Raw genomic sequence first — 23,325 nt, 5'->3', positions numbered from 1 at the left:
TCTGCCATTGAATACAGTTGCATTTAAATAGATAAATATTTGCTTACATAATCTTGTCACATGTGAGTGATTTTGAGTAGATGCACGGGTGTATGGGACGTACGTCTGGAAATCGCAATATGCTCTGTATCACATAGTGGCGTACTTGCAAAAACGTGCCGAAATCCCCAAATCTTCTGTTACACATAGTGGGTGACCTTATCGACAGTCTCATCCCCCCACTTTTTGCTATCAAAATGGAGATTTTGGCATCGGAAGAAAGCTCATTTTTTCTCATAACCCCAGTGAAATTTTAGGCCCAAATTATATTCCGTTTAGATGTTATGAATGAAAATGTGATTGCCTCATCCCCAATTGTGGTATACCACACATATCGTTCTATGGGCCATTGTGTAACACATTTTTACTTCTAATATTAAAACGGCTAGTGCTATCTACCTCAAAACTTAGGAATTAGATTGTTTTGGCACAGGCCTCAATGTGAGGTACAAAATATGTACGAAAACAAAAATCAATTGAAGGAGTACTGCTACTATGTTATTTAGTAGCATATCCTTTAAACAGGTTTTTCTCGGAAACATATTTTGCATTTTTTCTGCATGTACGCCACTATGTGTTGTGGCCGACGACATCACCAGGACCGACCTCAATCATGATCAACTGGGTGAAGTGCATTAAAGTAAATTGAAAGTTTCTTCACTTTACCTCAGTTGTTCGGCTCAAAATTAGGAGACATTTCTGACAGTAAAGACCAACATTTTGTGTAAAAGAAATACAAAATCTATTTTTATGGAAATATTATAAAATATGCCCATGTGACAGGTTGAATACAGTGCATCACAAATAAGCTACTAAACTCAAGCTGATTTACCATGTTTTTTTGTTGTTTCAGCTGACACATACTATGGACCAGTACCGTCATACAAACGGGGAAAGAAAAATAACCAGAAGTGAGATGTGAGCCTAGCATCAATTTTATGAACTTGCTCTTTGAACAAGATATAATTATGACAAGATGGTCTACTTCCACAAATCGTGGTATATATTATATTGATGCTGGTGAAACTGAACAAATGATTGCAAAGACAATCGGCATTTTCTTTCCAGTTTGTTGCGGAAACACCCTCAAGCCTTGATGGGATGTCGCTGGAAATTAAATTTATTGTGGATGTGTTGGAGGTAACTCTGTGTTCAACTTGTGTTCAACAAGTGTTGAATTTGTGAATATAATGGAGGATGATATTGATGATTGAAGAGAGACACATCATGTGGGATGATTTTGATGAAATATTTTGGGCTGCCAGTATTCCATGAACTACTATTATATATATATAAATATATTGTGTATATACAAATGCTGCATTGACATGCATGTGGCCCATAGGTAGGGCCGTAGTATTACTTGATACGTTGCAATGTGCTGTACCTATAAATCATAGGTTTGTTTGTTTTTGTTTAGCATTTTTGTTAAGCTGTTCTTTGAGAAAAGGTTTAGCTAGATATAGTGTATTAGTAGAAGAATTGAAAACAAGATGCAGTAATAGTAGTGTGATATTAATTTGTACCCGATCAATAATTGGTGACTCACAAATGGGGTTGTTATCAACTACTTTAGTCAAGTGCATGCTCCAGTGGGGGCTGTACTAAATTGTGTCACCGTGCAATGACTCGAAGAACCGGCATGTTTACATGCACAATTCAAAGCAGTTTATCTGTACGCATGCAAAGTAACAGCGACAAAGTACTGATATCACTGCCCCCAGGAAGCCAACTTATTTAGCCAAGTGGACTATAACCCTGATATGCTGTATAAACCACTTCAACAAAGGCTAGGGACTGGTCTATCGATATGCTTGAATGAATCGCTACACTGTTCAATGGTTTTCTTGACTATATGAAATGTGGTGGGCGATTAAAAAAATTAAAATGCATATGCCCAGGGCAAAGAACAATGGAAATTGCCATAATTCATGCGCATACTGCCGGGCAATGACATGTCAACATGCCAGGCAATGACATGTCAAGTGGTCTATATGCTGTAATTTGATGATGGGAGTGGACATTTAGACGTGGACAAAAGTAATAACATAGATAAATATCTCACAAGTAAGAGCATATAAGGGCATATACCTGTGATGTCAGCATAATGGGGACTTGGAATAGGAAGTGTAAAGATGGTAAAGAGGCAGTTCTTTTACCAAAGGCTGAAATTATACATCAGTTGAACTTGCAAACCACATAGCAATTCATATTTTTACCAATGAACATCAAACCATTTTTTCCCGAAGTTGCAAAACACAATCGGTTGGTCATTGGTCAAATTGCAATATCTGTGTTGTAATATCAAAAAGGGACCAGTGATATAATATCTGTAGCCCCATGCATGAACCTGATATCCCAAAGTTTTTACTCTGTGCATAAACCTATTTGAGAAAAATAATACTGCTCTGTATAGCTAAAAAGTTTGGTTATCCAGGTTGTTGGGGTTTTATTAGCAAAGATAGATATAGTGTTACTCTACACGTCCATGACTCTAACTCAAAAATTGTGGGATATCAGGTTCATGCATGGAGCCCCAGAATTATAAAGTGATAAATTAATCTTATGTGCTTGTGATTCTAACATCAATTTGTTTCAAAACACAATAGTATTGGTAGCATCAATTTACAATGTGACTATTCACCACAAAATGAGCCTAGAAGTCTTCAAAATTGATTTCGAGCTACAGTGCAAAATATTCAAATTAGATTTTCACAGATTTGAAATATTTCATACTTCTCTTATACAGCTACAAAGTTACAGAGCTATACAAAAAAATATAATTTTATGGAATTGGTTTCAACTGAAATAATAGAATTTTGATAACTTTAAATGCAGTTTTCATCAATGTAACTGCATTTCAGGATATCGTACAAAGTTGGTTGAAGTGTCATTTTGAAGCTTCATGTATGATCTTTTCAACTCTGTAAAAATCTCAATTTTACAAAGGGCCAACTTCTGGGCTCATTTGTGGTGGACAGTCACATTATTTTAACAGTTGGGCATGTACACTCCCAATTTCACTAAACATTTATACACGCAGGGCAATTTTTGGAATGTATTGTATGCTACACAGGTAGAAGACTAACATAAGGAGTCACACCTGATATAATTGTGAATTCTTGCAGATTTGGGAATAATGCAATCTGGTAAATAGATACATTTTATGTTTACTTGCTTTAAATGTACTAGAACTTTTGAATTTAAGGGGGTACTACACCCTGGCCAATTTTTTGCCTATTTTTGCATTTTTCTCAAAAATTATATCACATTGGTGACAAGTAAGATATGTATATTATAGGGGCAAGGACCACAACTACTGGACTGAAAATTCAGCAACTCAAACCAAGTAGTTACCGGTATTGATTTATTGATCAAATAGTGGTTTTCCCTCATTTTTGACTGTAACTCCACAACTGTTGTCTGTGCTGAAATAAAATTTCCAGTGCAGTAGTTGTATTCCTTGCCCCTATAATATACATACGGTATCTTACTTGTCCCCATGCGCTGTAATTTTTGAGAAAAATGCAAAATTAGGCACAAAATTGGGCAAAATTTGAAACAATTCAAACATTTGGAATCCAATATTTTTTGGTTCAATGAAATGAAATTTTATATCTTGTTTTATAATCAAATGTTTAGAATGTATATGGGTCCAAAGCTGGCTGATGGACTTCTGAATGTTTTTTCTTCCATATAATTTACCATAAGTGTACTCCACTTTTCTGCATAAAACTTCTGAATTCCTCAATTATGTAATGAACTGGTGGTTTTTTTTTTGCATTGTTACTACTTAAAAATCACTTTTTGAAGTGAATGTCTCTCGGCCCAGGGACTTGCAATCAATCTTACTATTGCTTTATAGGGGTTTGTGTTTGTAAATCAGGCATAAGAAAGAGAGCATCAAGGCTTTGTGAAATACACTACCATGATATGATCAGCACCAATATAATTCCTATTGCATGTTGCCATGTTCAACTGTTTATATTTGCATAAACTAAAAACATTGAAGCTATACAAAATGTTCAAGTCCGTTTATACTACGCTGCAATTGCTTTGCGGTGAGTTGCGTTGCCGCACTGCATTATACTGCATTGCGGTATTGCAATTATAAGTTAAATACATTTTAAATTGGAAATGCACTGAGTTGCGCTGAGTTAATAATCGATATATCGGCAACGCACCGCATCACAAAGCAATTGCAGTATAGTATGAACGGACCTTTACTATTGTTTATTTGGCTTCCTTAAGTTAGTGATGTTAGTGCGTGCAATATGAAATCATGTGCACTGATTTGAAACAACTGGAATGTTTACACACGCGATCAAAGGGAGTGTATGTGGACACGGGTGAAATCATTGCAACAAAGAACTGATATCACTGCCTCAGGAAGCCTAGTGGACAATTTTAGTTACAATAGGGCGGTTGCACGGAAGGTCATTAGTTCAAATCGTCCTCCAGAAGACATACAAATCTATAGAGTACAATACCAATCATCTGTTAAAGTGGTATTGATTCTTTAATACTCCGTGCATTTGCATGTCTTCTGGAGGATGATTTGAACTAATGCCTTTCGTGCAATCACCCTATTCACTGGCAAAGTGATGTAATAATCAGATTAACTACCATAAACAATAGGGTAAAAAATTGTTTAATATATCGCGTTGCACTACAAGCAGGTTGCACTCATCACCTGTGCATGTCTGCAATTATAGATTGAATACAGTAACGTTCTTTTCAAAGATACTAATCTTACTGGTGTGAGTGATCAGCATGATGCATGATATGGTTCAATGCAGAGGTACCGCATGAACGTACTAGTGAAGTGCGGTATATTCAAAAATTGTTTTACCCTATAGCTTTGGTAGTTAATCCAATTATTACATCACTTCGCCGGCGAATACTGCTAAAAAACAAAGTGGGGTCTAAAGAGCAATACATAATAGAGTCGAGAATATACAAGAAATGTAATCAGTATTTGTACATGGTATGGCATTGCTCTTGGTTTGTACGCTTATACTTAAGGGATCTGGAATGAGCGTTTCGACAGTATTTTTTGTGGGACATGAGAGCACATCAGACATATCGAATTGCATTCTGAATATGAAGAATGTCTTTCTGATATCAAATAATTTTCATTTTTGAAATTCACGATATAATACAAATTTTATGACAAATTATTAAAATTTGATATTTTTCACATTTTGATATATAAAAGACCTAATTTTTTTGGTGTTTTGGGGGGAAAAATCCATATCTTCAATACGAAAGGTCAAAATTTTCAATTGATCATCAGCTTTTCATCCCACCTACATACACTTTAAGTATAAATCATCAGATTTATAAAGTTTACTTCAGTACTGTTAAATATCAAAAATATTAATTTTTAATCATTTACTAAAAAAAGTGTCTTACATTGCTAATTTCAAAAAATCTAAACTATTTGACATCAGAAGGACATTCTTCGTATTCAGAATGCAATTTGATATGTCTGATGTGCTCTAATGTCCCACAATAAATACTGTCCAAACGTTCATACCCCAGCCCTTAAGGTTTGAGTGAGTATTTGGGTTGGCATTTATAAGGGAAAAAATATTGTTTGATTGTCCTCTACAGTCCACACCTGGTTTAAAGAAACTTCTTTGTGTGTATAATTCAGGATGTTAAAATTCTGAGAGAAAAAGCAACTTTTACTGTCATTTTCCAAATTAAGGTCTGTTATCTTTTTATACAGTTAAACTTTTTCCTTGATTTTCAAAATAAGGTCGGTTGGTGAACGACAAGCAAACTATTTGTTTTTGCCTAATGCTGATTTTCTTATCTCATATATAATACCTCATGTCATGTATAATCATAAACTTGCATTATCTTTAATGCAAGTTTATCTGGAATATAATAGCTTTGAATTTTTGTTTCATAATACACCTGTCGCAGTAGGGACATTTGGATGGCTAAGCGACAGAAAGATATATCTCCAAAGTAGCTGTGAATGATATTGTGATATGCATGACTTCAATCCGTGCACAGTACATGTCACGTTGAAGTGCATAAACACATGCCCCATGCATAAATAACCTTAATGCATATCACATGCATTTTTGCATGCAATATCGGAGATCCATCTATGTACCGCAGACCCATTGATTTACTGTAATGAATGGATATATGCAGACACTAATGAACTAAATGATTACTTACCTGCATTTGTAACATCATATAGGCCTACTATTTTTCTTCTTGATGAGACGTCAACACCTTGAGGCACCTGTGTCGCATGTGCATCTATTTGGCATCTTTAAACGAATTGTGTGTGTACGCCAGCGCTTTGAGTTAGGCTCACAATTGTGCGTGTACGCCAGCGCTTTGAGTTAGGCTCACAATTTGATGTTGCCCAATGAAAATAGTTATGCTCATTCCTACTTGTGTGACTGTTGTCCAAAAATAATGTTTAAAATGTAAGTCAGTTGACTACTTAAAGACCTGTCGCTCAAATTTACAACTCTTTACAATACAATAAGTTTAAGTCGCCAAGGCCCTTTAAGAAGATACAGTCCATTCAGCATAGTAAATTTCAATAGGAAATAAAGGATTTGTTTGAGGAGATATCGAATTTTGAAGACCAAAACAAGAGCAGCAATAACATGTTTGACATGCTTTTAAAGCTTGTTAAATAAGCATTTCTAACAAGTTATTTTTGTCCACTTAATGCTTATTTTGTTGAAGCAGGCACTAAAGGCCAACCTAAAAATAAAATATAAAAGTAAAATGCCCTTTCAGTGACTAGATATGAATGAACCTTTAAAAAAGGTAATATTTTCCCAAGATTTAGAAAATATAGTTTATTTAAGTTTCAACTGTTCTTTTAGAGTATTATAGATTAATAGATAGTATGATGATTAATTATGTTGATGAATTTGAAATGGTAATAATTGAAATGTGCTCTTCTGAAAGTTGCTCGGTCCACCACTCCTGTGTTTAAACTTTGATCAGGCGGCCAGTGGCATGATGGTCGGAGAGAGCCGGCAAAACCGCTCGGCCATATGGTATTTTCCATATACTCGGTTAGTTTTGTGGGATTCATTATTGAACCTCAACGGTTTTAGCTGGTATTTATATTATTTATTAACATAGGCCTATTTGTTTGTGATATTTCAAGGGTTTTAGAATTTCAAAATAATCCCATTCAATTACACGGTTGACGATGGAAATTTACTGAATTTAGAGAATGCACAACGCCCACCACCTGACTTTGATGGTTGTTTGTCAACAGAGCAATATTTGCCCAAAATGTAATGTTTTTCATTAAATTTTGGAAATAAAGTCGCAATTGTATTATGATCCCTTACTCACATGCTTGGGGAAATATTTTATTTTTTATGTTGTTAAGGCCCCCCAAAAAAAATTCTTTGGTTGTCCTCCACAGCTTTGAAAGAGGACGTGCGGATTTTTTATTTTTTTTTCGGATTTGGCGTATTCCTGGACCTTGCTAGAGCTAAATGCTACAATCATTCATGGTGACTTAAAAACCCAACATTTTGTTTCTTTAATATGCAGTTAAAGTTAAAATTTGTGTTCATGTCATAGTCTTTTAATGATTTCAAATCCAATGTATTTTGAAGTCACTAAAAATAATATACTATGACATGAAGTTATAACTTTGTATATTGAATGTTTTTTGGGGGCTTTTTTTCAACCATGAAAGATCTTAGCAGGTCCAGAGATACTCTAAATCGAAAAAAAAATTGAATTTTATTATTTTATTAAAAAAAAAAAAATTGAAAAAAAAAAATTGGTCAGGCCTCAATCTGAGGAGCGGGCGGTGGAGGACAAACAAACAACTTTTTTTTGGCCCAATGTCAAGGCTAAGAGTTATCTTACTAGGTATCACTGATGTGTTGAGGTCTAGATTGATGTTTGCCGTACACTTGAAGTGCTCCCATCCAGATAAGATACAATGAAGCGCATTCCCTATGCCAGTTGAAAAACGCACAAATCATCTCTTCAAGTTGTGGTTTCAATAACAAAAAACATGAGGAGTGGTGGATTGAGTAAATATTGTTTAAGCTGTCTTCAATTAAGCACATTTCTGATGGATTATTAAAGTTTTATTCAGATTTCCTTTTACAAATTAAGCGTACTGCTAGCCGTCCAGCGTGTTTTATTTGCACAAGGTCCAATGCACACGCTTGACGTCGCGCACGTATACGCGATGGTTAAGCTGTCAAAGGAAATCTGAATAAGACTTTAGTATGAATTTGTTACCAAATTTATGCTGTAGTGTAATTTGAAATAGTTGACCTGTTGCTGTAGGAACATGCTTGTTAAGAATGAAAATGTGAAGGTATATAGTTCTGAAGAACACCATGGTTAAAATGCCCTAGGAGTTGCACTCAATAAATGCACTGTAAACAATGTATGACCTAAAACATGTAAACAGGGGTGTGTGTTTGTGATCAGACAAGTCATTTGGGTTACACTTGACTTCCAAAAAAAAGATAACGTTTTGCGTTTTGGCAAGAAACTTGCTTTGTGTGCCAGGGTGTATCCTTTGTGTACACCGATTAACATAAGAGCACAGAATAATGCTCCTAATCCCCATTGTAATCTATACGCTGGCGAAGTTACGTAATTAATCGGATTAATTACCATAGCAATATGTGAAAACAATTTTGAACATATCGCGCTGCACTACAAGCAGGATACACTCATCACCTGTGTATGTCTGCAATCATAGATTGAATACAATACTGGTCTTTTCAAAGATACTAAACTTACAGGTGCCGTGCAAGTGATCAGCATGATATGGTTCAATGCAGAGGTACCGCGTGAACGTATCAGTGCAGCGCGGTATGTTCAAAAATTGTATTCACCTATTGCTACGGTAGTTAATCCGATTATTACGTAACTTCGCCAGCGTATACAGCTAATTTTATACAGTTTTACATGAAGGATAAATCTTTGGTGTAATGTTTTTTTCTGATGGGGTAAAAGTTGTTTAAGCTCTGTTTAAGAAAGTTGTTTAAACTCTGTTTAAGAGTTGACAACACAATTGGTCAGGAACACTTATCATGCCCCACAGCAAACGGACAGGAGAAGCATTCAGACTGTTTTATCCGAGTACCAGATTGGCCAGAATCGTAACAATTTACTAATAGAACAAATGAGATGGGTGTATGAGGAGTTGTGTGGAGTACTGTAATATACAAGGTTCACCTTGATTTGCTTAACTGTATCAGTTAAACCTGGGACTTATATACCATAGAGGGATATAGAAAGCTACCTATTCAATATGTGTTTCTAATACATCCATCTGTGTCGCACTTGGACTGTTAAAACTTGTCCACATACACCTTGTGTAGTATGATGATGCCCCAACACTGCCAGTGTTGTCCAAGGTGAAAATGTTTCAAAATTGTCCTGCTGAAGCGCTCCTTGAAATACCCCCAGAATGTTTTATGCTAAAATGACACAAAATGAAGTTAATTTTGGTTCGTTAAAAAAGGCATTTCCTCTGTGAGCTGGGGCCAACTTTCCCCCTAGCTGGTATGCCATTGTGGACTCTATGATGATTGATGAATATACTTGTTTGTTATTATGCTGCTTTACTATTTGTGTTATCATATTAGAACAAATATTTACTTGTATAAAACTTCTAGTTTTCAAATAATTAAGTACTTCTTAAAAAAGTGAAAAAGGAAGTTGCTGAATTTGACTACCGTGCACCAAAGTTTGTCTTCAAAATGTGTCTCACACAATTTAAAATAGCATCAACAAACTACTTTTTATCATTCTTGCACACATTTATCATGATGTTTGAACTTTTATTGAGTTTGACATCTTGAAAACTGAAATTTTCACTTGTTTGGTGAAAATGAGCTGGGAAAATTAGCCCCATGCAGACACAGATGGTGAGTATTTGAAACCATTCCCACTATGGTGTATTCCCAAGATAAATGGGCTATTCCAGTTGAAATTCATACACCCCCTATGGCAGACACAACCTGAATCTTCCACATAGGGAGTGTGGAGTCAAATGGGAGTCTCTCATTCAGGTAACCCCAATTGACATTCACACTCCCCCAATTGACATTCACACCCCCTGTGTGGAAGATTAAGGTTGTGTCTTCCATAGCATGTATGGTTTTCAATTGGAAGAGCCCAACACAGTTTAACATATTACAAGTTGTAATGTGATAACCGTTTTGTATTATTATGTGAATGTGTAGCGTATCTTAATGAATTGTTGACATGCCTGTCTTGTGTTTTCCCCATTGTTTTTGATACCAAGTAGATGTGATGTTTTTTTTGTATTGTATCATAATTAATACTGTCACTTGTTACATAAATTGTTGATAACATTGAAAATAAAAAAAAGTTATAAAATAAGTTGAAGTCACTATTTAGTCACTGTATTATTAAACTGTTGTTTAAAAAGGCGTGTGGGATGACAAAGAGCCATATTTTCCAGTTTTAGGCCACCTTAAGGTGGTACTACACCCCTTGATAAATTTGAGACTATTTTTGCATTTTTCTCAAAAAATAATAACACACTGGTAACAAACGTTATGTATATTATAGGAGCAAAGAATCAGTTACTACACTGGAATTACAGTGACTCAAGACAAGCGGTATGTTATTTATGATAAGAAAAGAGCTACCGCTAGAATGTACCTCATTTCTTCATATAATAATGAACCACTTGTCTTGAATCACTGAAATTTCAGTGTAGTATTTGGATTCCATGCCCCGATAATATGCATAACTTTTGTTACCAGTGTGTAGTTATTTTTTGAGAAAAATGCAAAATTAGTCACAAAATTTATCAGGGGGTGCACTGTAGTACCACCTTAACCCGAGTCTCAAAGCTGCCGCGTGCATTAGTAAAATCCTCTTTGAAAATCAAGATTTTTTTTTTCTTGTTAAGGGATCTGGAATGAGCGTTTCGACAGTATTTTTGTGGGACATCAGACATATCGAATTGCATTCTGAATACGAAGAATGTCTTTCTGATATCAAATAATTTTCATTTTTTGAAATTCACAATATAATACAAATTTTATGACAAATTACTAAAATTTGATATTTTTCACTTTTTGATATATAACAGTCCTCGAAGTAAATTTTATAAATCTAATGACATATTCTTAAAGTGTATGTAGCTGGGAGGAAAAGCCGACGATCAATTGAAAATTTTAACCTTTCATATTGAAGATATGGATTTTTTTCCCAAAAAGACCTAATTTTTTTGGTGTTTTGGGGAAAAAATCCATATCTTCAATATGAAAGGTCAAAATTTTCAATTGATCGTTCGCTTTTCATCCCACCTACATACACTTTAAGTATAAATCATCAGATTTATAAAGTTTACTTCGAGTACTGTTTAATATCAAAAATATCAATTTAATGTGTATTACATTGCGAATTTCAAAAAATCTAAATTATTTGATATCAGAAGGACATTTTTCGTATTCAGAATGCAATTCGATATGTCTGATGTGCTCTAATGTCCCACAATAAATACTGTCCAAACGTTCATACCTCACCCCTTAAGGGCTCTGATAGCGAAGTTTGCGCAGTATTTTGTGGGGCATGAGACAATGCTTGTCACAATGTAAATAATTCCGCATTAGGTTTTCAATTTCTCACAAGCTTTGAGACTCGCGTTTTAAATAACGTGGCCTTAGCCATTTTACTAAAAGACGGCCGTGTACACCTAAATAAATAATATACTAAAAAGGATTAATCTGGTAGTAGATTTCAAGGAAAGCAATAATCGCATTTATGTTTCCATAGGTTTTGGAGTTCTTGAGTTCAGGCCAATAATATATCAAAACGAAAATTTTGGCTTGTGCACCCCCACCCCTCATGTGCATGGGATAGACATGACACCCTGACATCAAACCTTGGGATCTCTATTATATAATCCATAACATTCCTCACGTGTGTCGGGTTTATTTGCCTTAATATTTGAGTGCAAACACTACAAGGTCTCACTCCCCTCTAACTCGCCTTGAGAGATCTGATACAAAGCAAAAGTTCAATGAAAGCAAAAGTTCAATGAAGCCCTTAAAACGAAAATCCTTTCATTTAGGGGGTCAAAAAGTCCCAATAGTTTGTAAAAAACTAGTCAAATGTGATTTTTCGGGTTTGAATTTTCGACATACTTAGTTCAGAGAGAGGAGGGAGTGTCGGCCTCCTAACGAAAGGACTTTCGTTTTTAACGTCATCGAACTTTTAGTTTGTTTCCATATTTGTATAAATCACTGCATGTTTACCCAATCAATCGAGCTAGCAATAGTGATGTAATCCTTGGATACCAGTGAAAGCGTCAGAGCAACGTAGATTTAACAAGTAAATCAATTTATTGACTCAAGTTGGTATCGCCTTTTTAACAAAACTTAATTACTTCATTCAATTGCCTGAAACTAAGACAGACTCGCCGACACAAGTTCAGTGGTTCGACCATCTTCTGTAGGCTACATCGGATATGCAAGAGACTTACGGCCTATAGTATAAAAGAAGAGAAAAGGTCAGGACACTGGAAAATAATATATAGGCCTGCAAACACCAACGACTTACTGGATGCAAACGATTTAATAACATTCATTCTCCACTGAACTGTCTTTAAAGGTAAGTTAAGAAATAGGATATTAACCATGTTAACGTTTGGGCAGTATTTTTTGTGAGAGCTGAGAGCACACCAGTCATATCGAATTTGATTTTTTTGGAATTCGCAATATACCGGTAATACAAATTTTATGACAAATTCTTAAAGTTTGATGGGATATTTAACAGTCCTCGAAGTAAACTTTCTAAATTTAGTATGTACTTAAAGTGTATGTAGCTGGGGTGAAAAGCCGACGATCAATTGAAAATTTTGACCTTTGATATTGAAGATATACATTTTTTCCCTAAAAAGAAATTTTTTCGGTGTTCTGGTGGAAAAGTTCAATACGAAAGGTATTTTTAATATTTTAAAGTTGCTTGAAGCTTTTATTTTTTATTTTGATACTTCTGGAATTTCCGGCTGTTTTTGATAGACCTATAGCCATACCTTTAGTGCCATTTGAGGATCCCACATATTTCATCTTTAAAGAATTTAGATGATCTATGCTTTGACGACATTTAAAGGGCCACAACCTTACCCCCCTGCCTACATACTCCAAAAAATTTTTTATACCATAATAAACCTCAGACGATATAACGTTTGCAACGCAGTGGCCTATTATTATCCATGTAAATAAATTCAAGGTCCGAATCAACGGACGTTTTGGAAAATAAGCTTTTAGGCTAGTCAATTTAAGAAAAATGGGGTTAACCCACCACTAATTGCAACAGAATCCATTTAATCACCATTTATTTCAAAAAAGCATTTTTAATAACACATCAAAAGTCCCCACAAATCCAAGTAGTGGAACAGTGCCTAATTTGCATAAATCCAAACTAGTAATGGCCGCTAACGCAGGGGTGATATTTCAAAGTTGATCCAATCTTGTAAACGATCATGCCAATGAATTGCTCTCATCCTAAGGATTCAGAAAAAGTATAGTTTGACCAATCTCCGACTTCTAGTTCTTGAATTATATACAAAAAGGTCAAAGGTCAAATTTTTGGGCCCACGGGCATTTACAATTAAATATGGTCCAATTTTTACCTAACTGGTCTCAAATTGTTCCTTTGGCAAAAATAAATCGAAATGATAAAAGTTGCATTGTTTTTGATGTTTTGTTTAAAATTTAAGAATCTTCAAAGAAGGAAGCGGGATTCGGGAGGGGACGCTGTTTGTTTGGTTTTTTACTCGGCCTATTTAAAATATAGCTACATTTGCACTCCAAATACAGACCCTAGCAAACCCTTCATCATTTTAAAAGTATAGGCCTACGTGGTACAAAAGCAAATAAGGTGTCAATTCTACCTCTATAAAGAGTCTTAGTATAACTTCTTCCAAATCGGGAAAATAATAAAACAACATCAGTAGGCCTATCTTGCGAGGTTACTTGTTTTGGTCATGGGAGCTGGTCACTATTTATCCCATTATCCACGTATTATCTTTCATTTTTAAACAATATGTGATGCGATCAAGCCAAATCAGTCGGAACTCGGAAATATTGATTTTGAGATATAGCCAAACAAAGGAAATTTTTCCTTTTGTTTCCTATTGTTTTGGAAACTCTTTAATTGCTCATATCTTTGGAACTGGTTGTTCAATTTCAATGGGATTTTCTGCAAAATCCAGCTTTATAAATACTTTTTACAATCCTATAGGAAACTGAAAATTTATTATTGCCGAGTTCCGACTGATTTTGCTTGATCGCATCACATATGTTTCTTGCAAAACATTTATTAGGTTTTGTTCAAATTTGAAAACCTACACGATATTAAATATTTTTTTCGTTAATGTTGATATAAATGTTGCATACAGATTACTATTGCATAAAGAATTCCACATTAACGTTTTTGGAATATTTTCAAGAAATTGTAATGCAACATCTTTTAAAACTTCAACATTAATGTTGCATGTTATCAATAATCACACGCAGAGCTGTTATCAATAATCACACGAAAAGCTGTAAGCGCTTGATCATTGTCATTCTTGGCTCAAATGTTCTTCGGAAAGTTAAAATATAAAATATTTGCACAACCTAAAGAATTAAAGATGGAAAGCTTCAGTCCAATTCAAGTTTTCTCGGACAAACTGATGTTCATCTTCAGTGAAAGCATGACTAATATAACACCATCGATTTTTAAAATAGATAATGTGGACTAAATTTAATGAGATATACAAACTTTAGGAAGCGATGAGCGAGTATGAAAAAAAGCGCTTTTGATCAAACTTGGAATGAACTGCATTGATGCCTGCATTATCAGTCCCAGAACAACGCCAAATATGGATTAAAAGACCTTTGACCTTGGATGTACAACAGCATGTTATGATCTAATGGGAAACTGTGCACATCAACAAACACCATTTCTATCAAAAAGGCAACGTCTGATATAATTTGAAACCACATAAATTACTAGAGTTGGTTCTTCTCTTGGATTTGGACCAAGCTTTAGAATATCGAATGTTGCGTTTTGAAATAAAACAAACCAGAAATTTATCACCCATTGTAAAAGATATGGAACATGTACCGAATACATGATGTACATACATTGCCTGACCTTGTGGATTTCCTGGCCCAGCCATGCTAACCACCTAAGGAGATTATACGATTAACCTAGTGCAGCTATTGTCATAGCAGGGTATTATTTAAGAAATAAAGGGTAATGCATGATCCTTTACACGAAAATAATGTGTCCGAGGCAGTAAAAACGTAAATAATGGGCGAGGCGCAGCCGAACCCATTATTTAAACGTTTTTACTGCCGAGGACACATTATTTGCGTGTAAAGGATAATGCTGCACCCTTTATTTCTATTCTATTACCACAATATAATGTGATTTAAAGAGAAAATATCAAATTTTTTGCCCAAATACTTCATGTTGTTTACCTCTAGGTGGAGCGCATACGCGTAGCCAAAGCGTATGCACATTCCAATAACACAACCTAACATTCCATTCTCCCTAAGCAGGTATGCGCATACAATAACACACCCCTGACATTCCATTCTCCCCTACATCAACAGGTGTGCTGTGCGCTGTGCTGTGCGCTGTGATGATAGAAGAACATAAATTTCGTTGCCCTTGACACTTTATCGCTAATTAATGGTCTGTCACGTGACAAGTTTCAACAAATCACAGTGCGCGATTTTGAATAATGGGTAGTGGGGGTAATAGAATATGTAATACCAAGGATTCTCGAGTACTAATATACTATAGGATAAGCCACTCGTTTGCGCAAATGAAGTCAGTCATTCGGCCTATGCGCGATAATGCATAATGTGATGGCATAGTACCATGTACGTGTAGGAGTGTATTACCTGTGGAAGAGATGATGCAATGTTTACGTCATCGTTTAAAAAAAAATTAAATGGCGAAAAACGGCGAACATTTGGTCGAATCTTTCCATTACTATCATATCGTGAAAAACCAAATAGCTGAGGAGTTAGCTCAATATACTAGGAAAATATTATAACCGAGGACCCCATGACGAGACGGGCTAAATAAGCTGTATTTTTGCTGGAAAGGGTCCGAATAATTGGCAGTCGATGGGCGCCATCTTGGACAAATTTAGGGTACCAAACTCCCCAAAACTGTCAATCAACATAATTTAGGGTACCAAACTACCAAAACTGTCAATCAACTACTTTGGTACCGAGTTTGGTACCAAACTCCTTAGCAACCGTCACTCAAACTGCCGATATGTCAATCAAACTGCCGTAAAGTGACTTCACTTTTTGTACAGGGATTGAATACGAGTGTCACGGCCCTGGTAATACTCCTGATCCATATTTGGCGTTCTCTTGGACTGATTATGTAATCGTTAATTTCTTCGCAACCAGTCAACCAAATCAAATAAAATTTTCATATGTGATCCACAATAAAATAGGCTATGCGTTACATTTTAAATGTTTGGATTTTGATGTCTAGTTCTCGACTTACGTTCAATTGTATTCACTCGGTAATTTTTTATGGGACACCCTGTATCAGGCCATGCCGTTTGAGGCGAGCGATCGCTCTCGCTCGCCACCGCTCGCCCAAACTCAATTTCTAGCGAGCGATTTTAAACTCGCCAAAGACACTAAATATCGCTCGCTGCGAATCGCCCAAAATTAAATTGAATCCAATATCAATTTACATGCAAGTTTCAGCACTTAAGTGTAGGCCTATCCTGTATCCGATCTACCGCGTAATAAGTTAGCCTTAAACCCTGGATACGAAAAAAAGGTTGTGAAGCTCTGTGAACAGTGTGTAATATTGTTTCATATTAGTATATGAATAATTTTTCAGACCTAGCGAGTGATTCGATTAAAATGTATAGAGTGATTCGACCCTCGCCTAACATCATGCTAGCGAGTGATTGACCACTCGCCTTTAAAATCTAGACGGCAAGGCCTGCTGTATTAAAAATGCCCAATGATACCGTGTAATTATCATGCGATTTTTGTTTATTTATGTTTACAGATAATATCAACTTTTATCAACATGAATACATTACTCCTTGCATTAGTTGTCTTGGCGTGCGGAGGTAAGAACAAGATTGAGAAGTATAAGATAGAAAGGAAATGCACGACTCATGAAATCTCGTAATTTTACCGCGGATGGGGAACTACCAATAATGAAACCGATACAGGTGTATTAAAGCTGCGAATTTACATTAGGACTAAATTAAGGTCATTCGATGATAAAAAGGTATTTAAAAAAATGGAACCTTTAGGTAAAATGGGATGATTGATGGACTTTGGTATTTAAATTTAATTCTTGCAAAAGATGGGTCGTTGTAGTCAAAACAGTCAGATTATTGATTTGAATTTAGAAAGTTTAAAAACAAGCCATAAAACCAGATGGAAGTTGCCATTTAAGTTGCCATTTAAGTTGCCATTTAAGCTTGGAAACGTTAACATCATGGGGTCATTGGGTGACTGCGATGATAACATATTAGTGGGTCTAACATCCCAATATTATACGCGTGATCTCTGCGATGGGAGTGTACACCGGGGGATTTTGGTTTTGTAAATTTAAAATATTTAATTATTCCCCTATTTTATTTTCAGTTGCTACTACTCAAGCCCTTGATTGTTACAATTGTCACCACGACCTTGTCTTAACAGACAATACTTGTTTGAACTCCGGATGGGACACAGACGCCAACAATTATACTCAAGAAACATGCTCTTCTGGACAAGTGTGTCAGGTATGTGATTCTCTTTTGAATCCGTAATATGCCCGAATGGTGTGAAAACTCGAATTTGAAAGTTGCACTTTATGCAACACACACAAATCAGGCGCGTATACAGAACTTCAGCAACCGGGGGCGCGAATTAATTGGTGAGCTAAGAAAATGATCACGAAACGTGTAAATATAACATATTGAAGCTTAAATGCTCAAATCTGGTTCAAATTGGTATAAATTCGCTCGAAGCGCGCCTAAATTTGCTTTTTTAAAAGATGAAATGGTCAAATATGAGATTAATTTCGTAAAAATTGCATGCATACAGGCGTTTCTTCTCTCTTTTCCTCCAACTTTTTATTCTCTTAATTTTGATATCCGGGGGTGCACCCATTTAAAAAGGGCTGTATACCATGGATACGCTACTACACATAATGTGCTACCTTTATATCAGTCAGCAAATGTAGTAAACAATGGTGCACACCGTGCTAAGGTATCCTTGGTAGATAGGAAATAATCATAGTGCTATCATGATATTATTTTCAGTATAAAATAATGTGCAATGCACAATGCTATCTTCGGAAGACAGCAAAATGTGTAATACACAATGCTATCTTCGGAAGACAGCAAAATGTGTAATACACATTGCTTTCTTCGGAAGACAGCAAAATGTGTAATACACATTGCTATCTTCGGTAGACAGCAAAATGTGTAATACACAATGCTATCTTCGGAAGACAGCAAAATGTGTAATACGCATTGCTATCTTCGGAAGACAGCAAAATGTGTAATACACATGTGCTTTCTTCGGAAGACAGCAATTATGCAATACATATGGTGCTATTTTCAGTAGATATACCGTAGTAAATGTGTAATACACATAACATAATGCTGTCTTAGGTAAATATCAAATTATGTATACACGTACGGTAAGTGCTTTCTTCAGAAAATAGCAAATTTGTAACACAGTGCTCTCTTCGGTAGAGAGCAAATTATATAATACACATAGTGCTAGCACGGTGTTATTTTCAGTATAAAATAAAGTGTGTGATACACATTGCTATCTTCGGAAGACAGCAATAATGCAATACATATGGTGCTGTTTTCAGTAGATATAGTAAATGTGTAATACACATAACATAATGCTGTCATAGGTAAATATCAAATTATATAATACACATGTGCTTTCTTAGGAAGACAGCAATTATGCAATACATGTAGTGCTATTTTCAGTAAATAGCAAATTATATAATGTACAACAGTGCTTTCTTCAGTAGATAGCAAACTTTGTAATACACAGAGTTCTATGTTTGGTAGATAGAAAATTATATAATACACAGTTCCATGGTGCTATTTTCAGTATAAAACTAATTATACATAGCGCTATCTTCAGTAGATAGTAAATTATATATAAACACGGGTTCTTCATTTATTTAATATTTATTGATTTATTGATTATCTATTTATGCTTTATTTATTATTTATTCATTTATTACTTACATCATATTTTCAGTTACTGATATATTTATGCATTTTCCTTTACAGAAAAAGTATGACAAACTTGCTGGATCGGTTACTTCGATGGATCGTCGATGTGTTGATGAAGCGAGTTGTGACAACACTGGGTGTCAAGGAGCATTCTCTATCTACGCCTGTGAATTCTGTTGTTCCGATGATGATCTGTGCAACGCTGGGTCATCCGTCATTGTTAGCATACTTGCTCTTATATCGTCAGTGTTCATGATTGTCGTTGTAAACAGGTCGTAGGCAAATTAAAAATTGAGACTTGCTTTCGGAAAAACAAGGACACAGTCGTCGGGAAATTTGATTATCTGATATGTACACACTTAAAACGACGGGGTCAAAATATCAACCCTTTTACGGGTTATTCGTGGTTAAATCCAACTACGGTCGGGGTCATTTTCTGTTGTTAAGCATCATTTTAAATTGACCCTTAAAAGGGTCATATTTAAATGACCCCAAATACAATCATTTTTCAACCCACGTTCCGGGGTTATTTTCTAATCGGGACCCCTGAATGAAGACATTCCAACCACTTTGGGGGTCATTTTCTAATTGTGACCCCTGAATATAGTCATTTTTTGACACTGATAGGGTTATTTTTCAACTGACTATATTAGGGTCAAATCATTTTTTGACCCTAAATATAGTCATTTTTAACCACAATTTGGGTCAAATTTTTCACTAGCTCACCGGAGTCAAATTTGACCCTTTTAAGGCGTGGGATATGAGCGACCTTGAAGTACAGGTATCTGGAGAAGGGAAGCAACGAGTTACCCAAATCACAGCGACAGGTACTGACTGGGCCGCCGAGTGTTAATATATATTTATTTTGGAAGGTTCGTGTTTGTTTTAAATTTTAGGGCGTTTTTCCAAAATTTGATATTTTTGGTGATATTTCAAAAAAGCGACATGCCAAAGACAAATCTTTTTGCACTTACTTTGTTATTGCTAAAAATACAACTCTTTTCTGCATACCTACGTTACAATTCGTTTTGGTGATTTAGTAATATTATAAATTTTGTGACTGCATGTTGGCGTTTTCGATGCGATTTTAGGCTTACCGTGATTTAACGTTGATATCTGGTCTTGCTCCTTTTATAATTTCACTTTGATCTCGGCTTTTGTAAATAACAGAATGTAGATTGGCTCTGAATAAGTCTCGTAGTCCTCTTGGTGGGTTTTTTCATGATATATTTAGTTTGTATTTGCATGTAACAACCCAAAACCGACCTCTGATTTCAGGGTTGAAGGCTGTTTTCGGAATTTCCGCGGACTCAAACAAGTGCACGAGTGGCGACTATAGTTTTATACTTCCCGCATTGATGATTGTGTCTACGCCTATAATATACTGCTTTTTATATGTTGACTGTAGCTGGTATATACACTGGTATACAAAGAATTGGTTACATGTCAATGACCATTAACTTCAGGGATAGACCCTTAGATTATTTATGCGCCTTTCTATCATGCAGTATCTTTACCCGCAGACATGTGCCCGTGTCATGTGCCAATATTGCGTAACGTTAAAGGTTAATACATTTCTTTGACTTCGAAAAAACTGTTTGACTCTATGGCCTAGCGGTCTAAGGCGTTGTGGTTCGTTGTGGCGTCGCTTGTTCGAAACCGTGCGTCTGTCACTTTGCTTATGCTGCTTTATTTTTCCAACGTTAGGGCCTAGAAAAACTAATTTATAATTTCTTTTTGTATTATTTATTTATTTATTTATTAAAGTTGGCTTAGTGATACTATCCGTTGATTCAGAACCGGAAGGTGCCGGGTTCGATTCCCACCTATGCCTATTTTTTAAAAGACTTGGAAAATTTCTGCAGTAAGTTTATTTGGCGCGCGATCTCAGTTATTCATTTTCTGATGGCTGTGCCTCTTACAGACACCCTCCCTCTGGAATCCAAACCACGGTTCGCTCATTACACCTCCCTTAAGTCGGTGTATAGTTGACTTGGTAAGCGGGGTCAAAAATGACCCTTTCGGGGTCAAAATTTGACCCCGTAGTTTTTTGTGTGTAGCAATTATCTTTGGTAGAGCTATATCGACGTTATGCAGGTTATGTGGCAACACTGGTCTCAATTCTAGAATTAAAGGCATATAATATCTTTCATACTTCCATACATTTAAGGAATAAAAATAAACCCTTTGTTTGTATATGTAATTATAGTATATTGTATAAGGAATATGGTTTAGCTTATTCTTCTTTAGGATGATCACAATCCTTGAAACTTCAGAAACTTCTAGTTTTGAAATTTTCCCAAACTCCCGCTAAACTTTCGGTGAAACGAAAAAAAGTTGCAGGGAACCTCCGCATGATGATCGTAGTTTTCTCAAAATGAATCACCTGAAAAAGCCTGCCTGCATGTACGCAATGCAAAAAGCGCAGGCCGAGACCATAAATGGCAAAAACAGTTGTCCAATGCCAGACGACGAAACCAAGCCGGTAGCCGTATAGTCAATGTGGCAACAAACCATATCAGGTCAATTATGTAAATTTTACCATCGGTGAAAAAAAATCAAAAGCAGTTATTACACTTCATTCTCACATTTCACTTTTACAAAAAAACGGTTCCAAGTCGAACATAAAATTGTTCTTGACCTATCCTCAATGAGGAACCAACATTATTGTTCTACAAAGAACAGAATAGGGTTTTGGAAAGGCTAAAAAGAACCATTTTGTTTCTGGAAACGTCAGAAAGAATCATTTTGAGGTTCTTTGAATAAATCAGGAACCCTTTATGTTGAGGGTTCTACATTCAGGACAGCCAAGAGCCCATTTCTCTAAATGTGTTCAATATCATGTACAATGTACAACTAACTGGTTTAGAATGAGAAAATATTACATATCAATGTATGAAAGTACTTTTAATCGTTTTTGAACTCAAAATTAACTTCTATGAGACATGCTTGTTAATTATAATGTGTGTGTATTATACCGTTAATACACTTTAGAGTGTAAAACCTGTTTTATATAGCTTTATAAATAAAGAGAATAGGGTGTGTATAAGTTTTAATCCAAGTCCGTCCAGTCTATTATTCGTCCAGCAGCAATTTGTGAAGATGTGTATTGCTTTCGATTGTTATGCAAGGTGTATAATCAAATGATCTATTAATGACAAAATTGGTGGCGCTATTTAGTTACCGGAAATTACCCTTTCAAGCTTTTAATACAAATTAATTCCTTTTATTGTTTGATAAAATACGTTTATAAAATTTCCCAGTTGCTTATTTCACCTATTCCAGCTGTTTTAATGGCGTTATTAATCACCTAACCCTTGCAAATAAAGAAATATGATTTAGGATAAATAGCGCCATCTATAGTTTGCATTTAGTTAATAATGAAGCCAATTCTATATACATCAAACAGCCGTGCATCAGTCACGATGTTGACTTACAAGAGCACTCAAGTTCAACATGGGATACTCTTGAAATGATCAAAACTTACTGGTTTTACCTTTTGTAACATTTACCATCAAAATAATTGAATATAACATTCAGTTTCAATGTGGGGGACATGTCCCCAGGATAATTTGACGGCCATGCGGGGTACCAGTCAGTGTCTTGTTCCGGGTGTCTTGTATTTTTTTTTTTACTTTATAGTGAAGTCAACAAATTATGACTCTTCAAGGGAGTCAGGTGACTCCCAATAGTCATTTTAGACCAGGAGTTGCATAGTGGCTGGACTCGGCTTTTAGAGTCACCCTGGATCCAATTTGGCTGTCAGTGTACATGAGTTTGTTTTCATCAATCATAATGCTCTGCATGCTGGTCATAGGCTTCATCATAAAAAATTCTCTAAGTTTTGAGATTCTGAAAATGTCAAGAGCTATATCTTGTTAATTCCGTAAAACATGATCCAGTCGTTTTTAGTGAATATCGGACATTGTCTATCTCAAACCTACATAATGGACAAAGTCATTCTCAAAGCTCCGAGATTGATTTTGTATACTGATATCTCCAAGTTGACATCAGAGTCATAATGGCTT

The 23,325-nt window shown here is 35.6% G+C and overlaps 2 protein-coding genes across 2 annotated transcripts in view; both read left to right on the top strand.

Moving 5' to 3' along the window:
• Positions 1–5,176, top strand: part of LOC140166917 (uncharacterized) — a 37,264-nt gene extending 32,088 nt beyond the window's left edge. The window contains exon 6 of the mRNA XM_072190403.1: positions 893–5,176. Within this exon, the coding sequence (XP_072046504.1) occupies positions 893–954 (62 nt within the window). The 3' untranslated portion in view covers positions 955–5,176. The remainder of the gene's footprint in view (positions 1–892) is intronic.
• Positions 5,177–12,463: 7,287 nt separating this feature from the next.
• LOC140165428 (uncharacterized) lies at positions 12,464–20,392 on the top strand. Its single transcript, XM_072188733.1, has 4 exons — positions 12,464–12,669; positions 17,104–17,167; positions 17,694–17,833; positions 19,355–20,392. Exons 2-4 carry the CDS (start codon positions 17,125–17,127, stop codon positions 19,574–19,576), a joined length of 405 nt encoding a protein of 134 aa, XP_072044834.1. The 5' UTR covers positions 12,464–12,669; positions 17,104–17,124; the 3' UTR covers positions 19,577–20,392.
• The last annotated feature ends 2,933 nt before the right edge of the window (positions 20,393–23,325 follow it).

The sequence above is a fragment of the Amphiura filiformis genome, chromosome 12, assembly GCF_039555335.1.
Source record: "Amphiura filiformis chromosome 12, Afil_fr2py, whole genome shotgun sequence".
Taxonomy (NCBI): domain Eukaryota; kingdom Metazoa; phylum Echinodermata; class Ophiuroidea; order Amphilepidida; family Amphiuridae; genus Amphiura; species Amphiura filiformis.
Note: the sequence above shows the minus strand (reverse complement) of the source record. Positions and strands in the feature narration are given on the sequence as shown.

What these genes read in the sequence shown, in the direction of transcription:
- LOC140165428 (XM_072188733.1), top strand. Translation starts at nt 17,125, where the DNA reads ATGAATACATTACTCCTTGCATTAGTTGTCTTGGCGTGCGGAG. An exon ending in AGTTGTCTTGGCGTGCGGAG is followed by an intron (nt 17,168 to 17,693) that starts GTAAGAACAAGA and finishes TTTTATTTTCAG; the next exon opens with TTGCTACTACTCAAGCCCTT. An exon ending in CTTCTGGACAAGTGTGTCAG is followed by an intron (nt 17,834 to 19,354) that starts GTATGTGATTCT and finishes TTTCCTTTACAG; the next exon opens with AAAAAGTATGACAAACTTGC.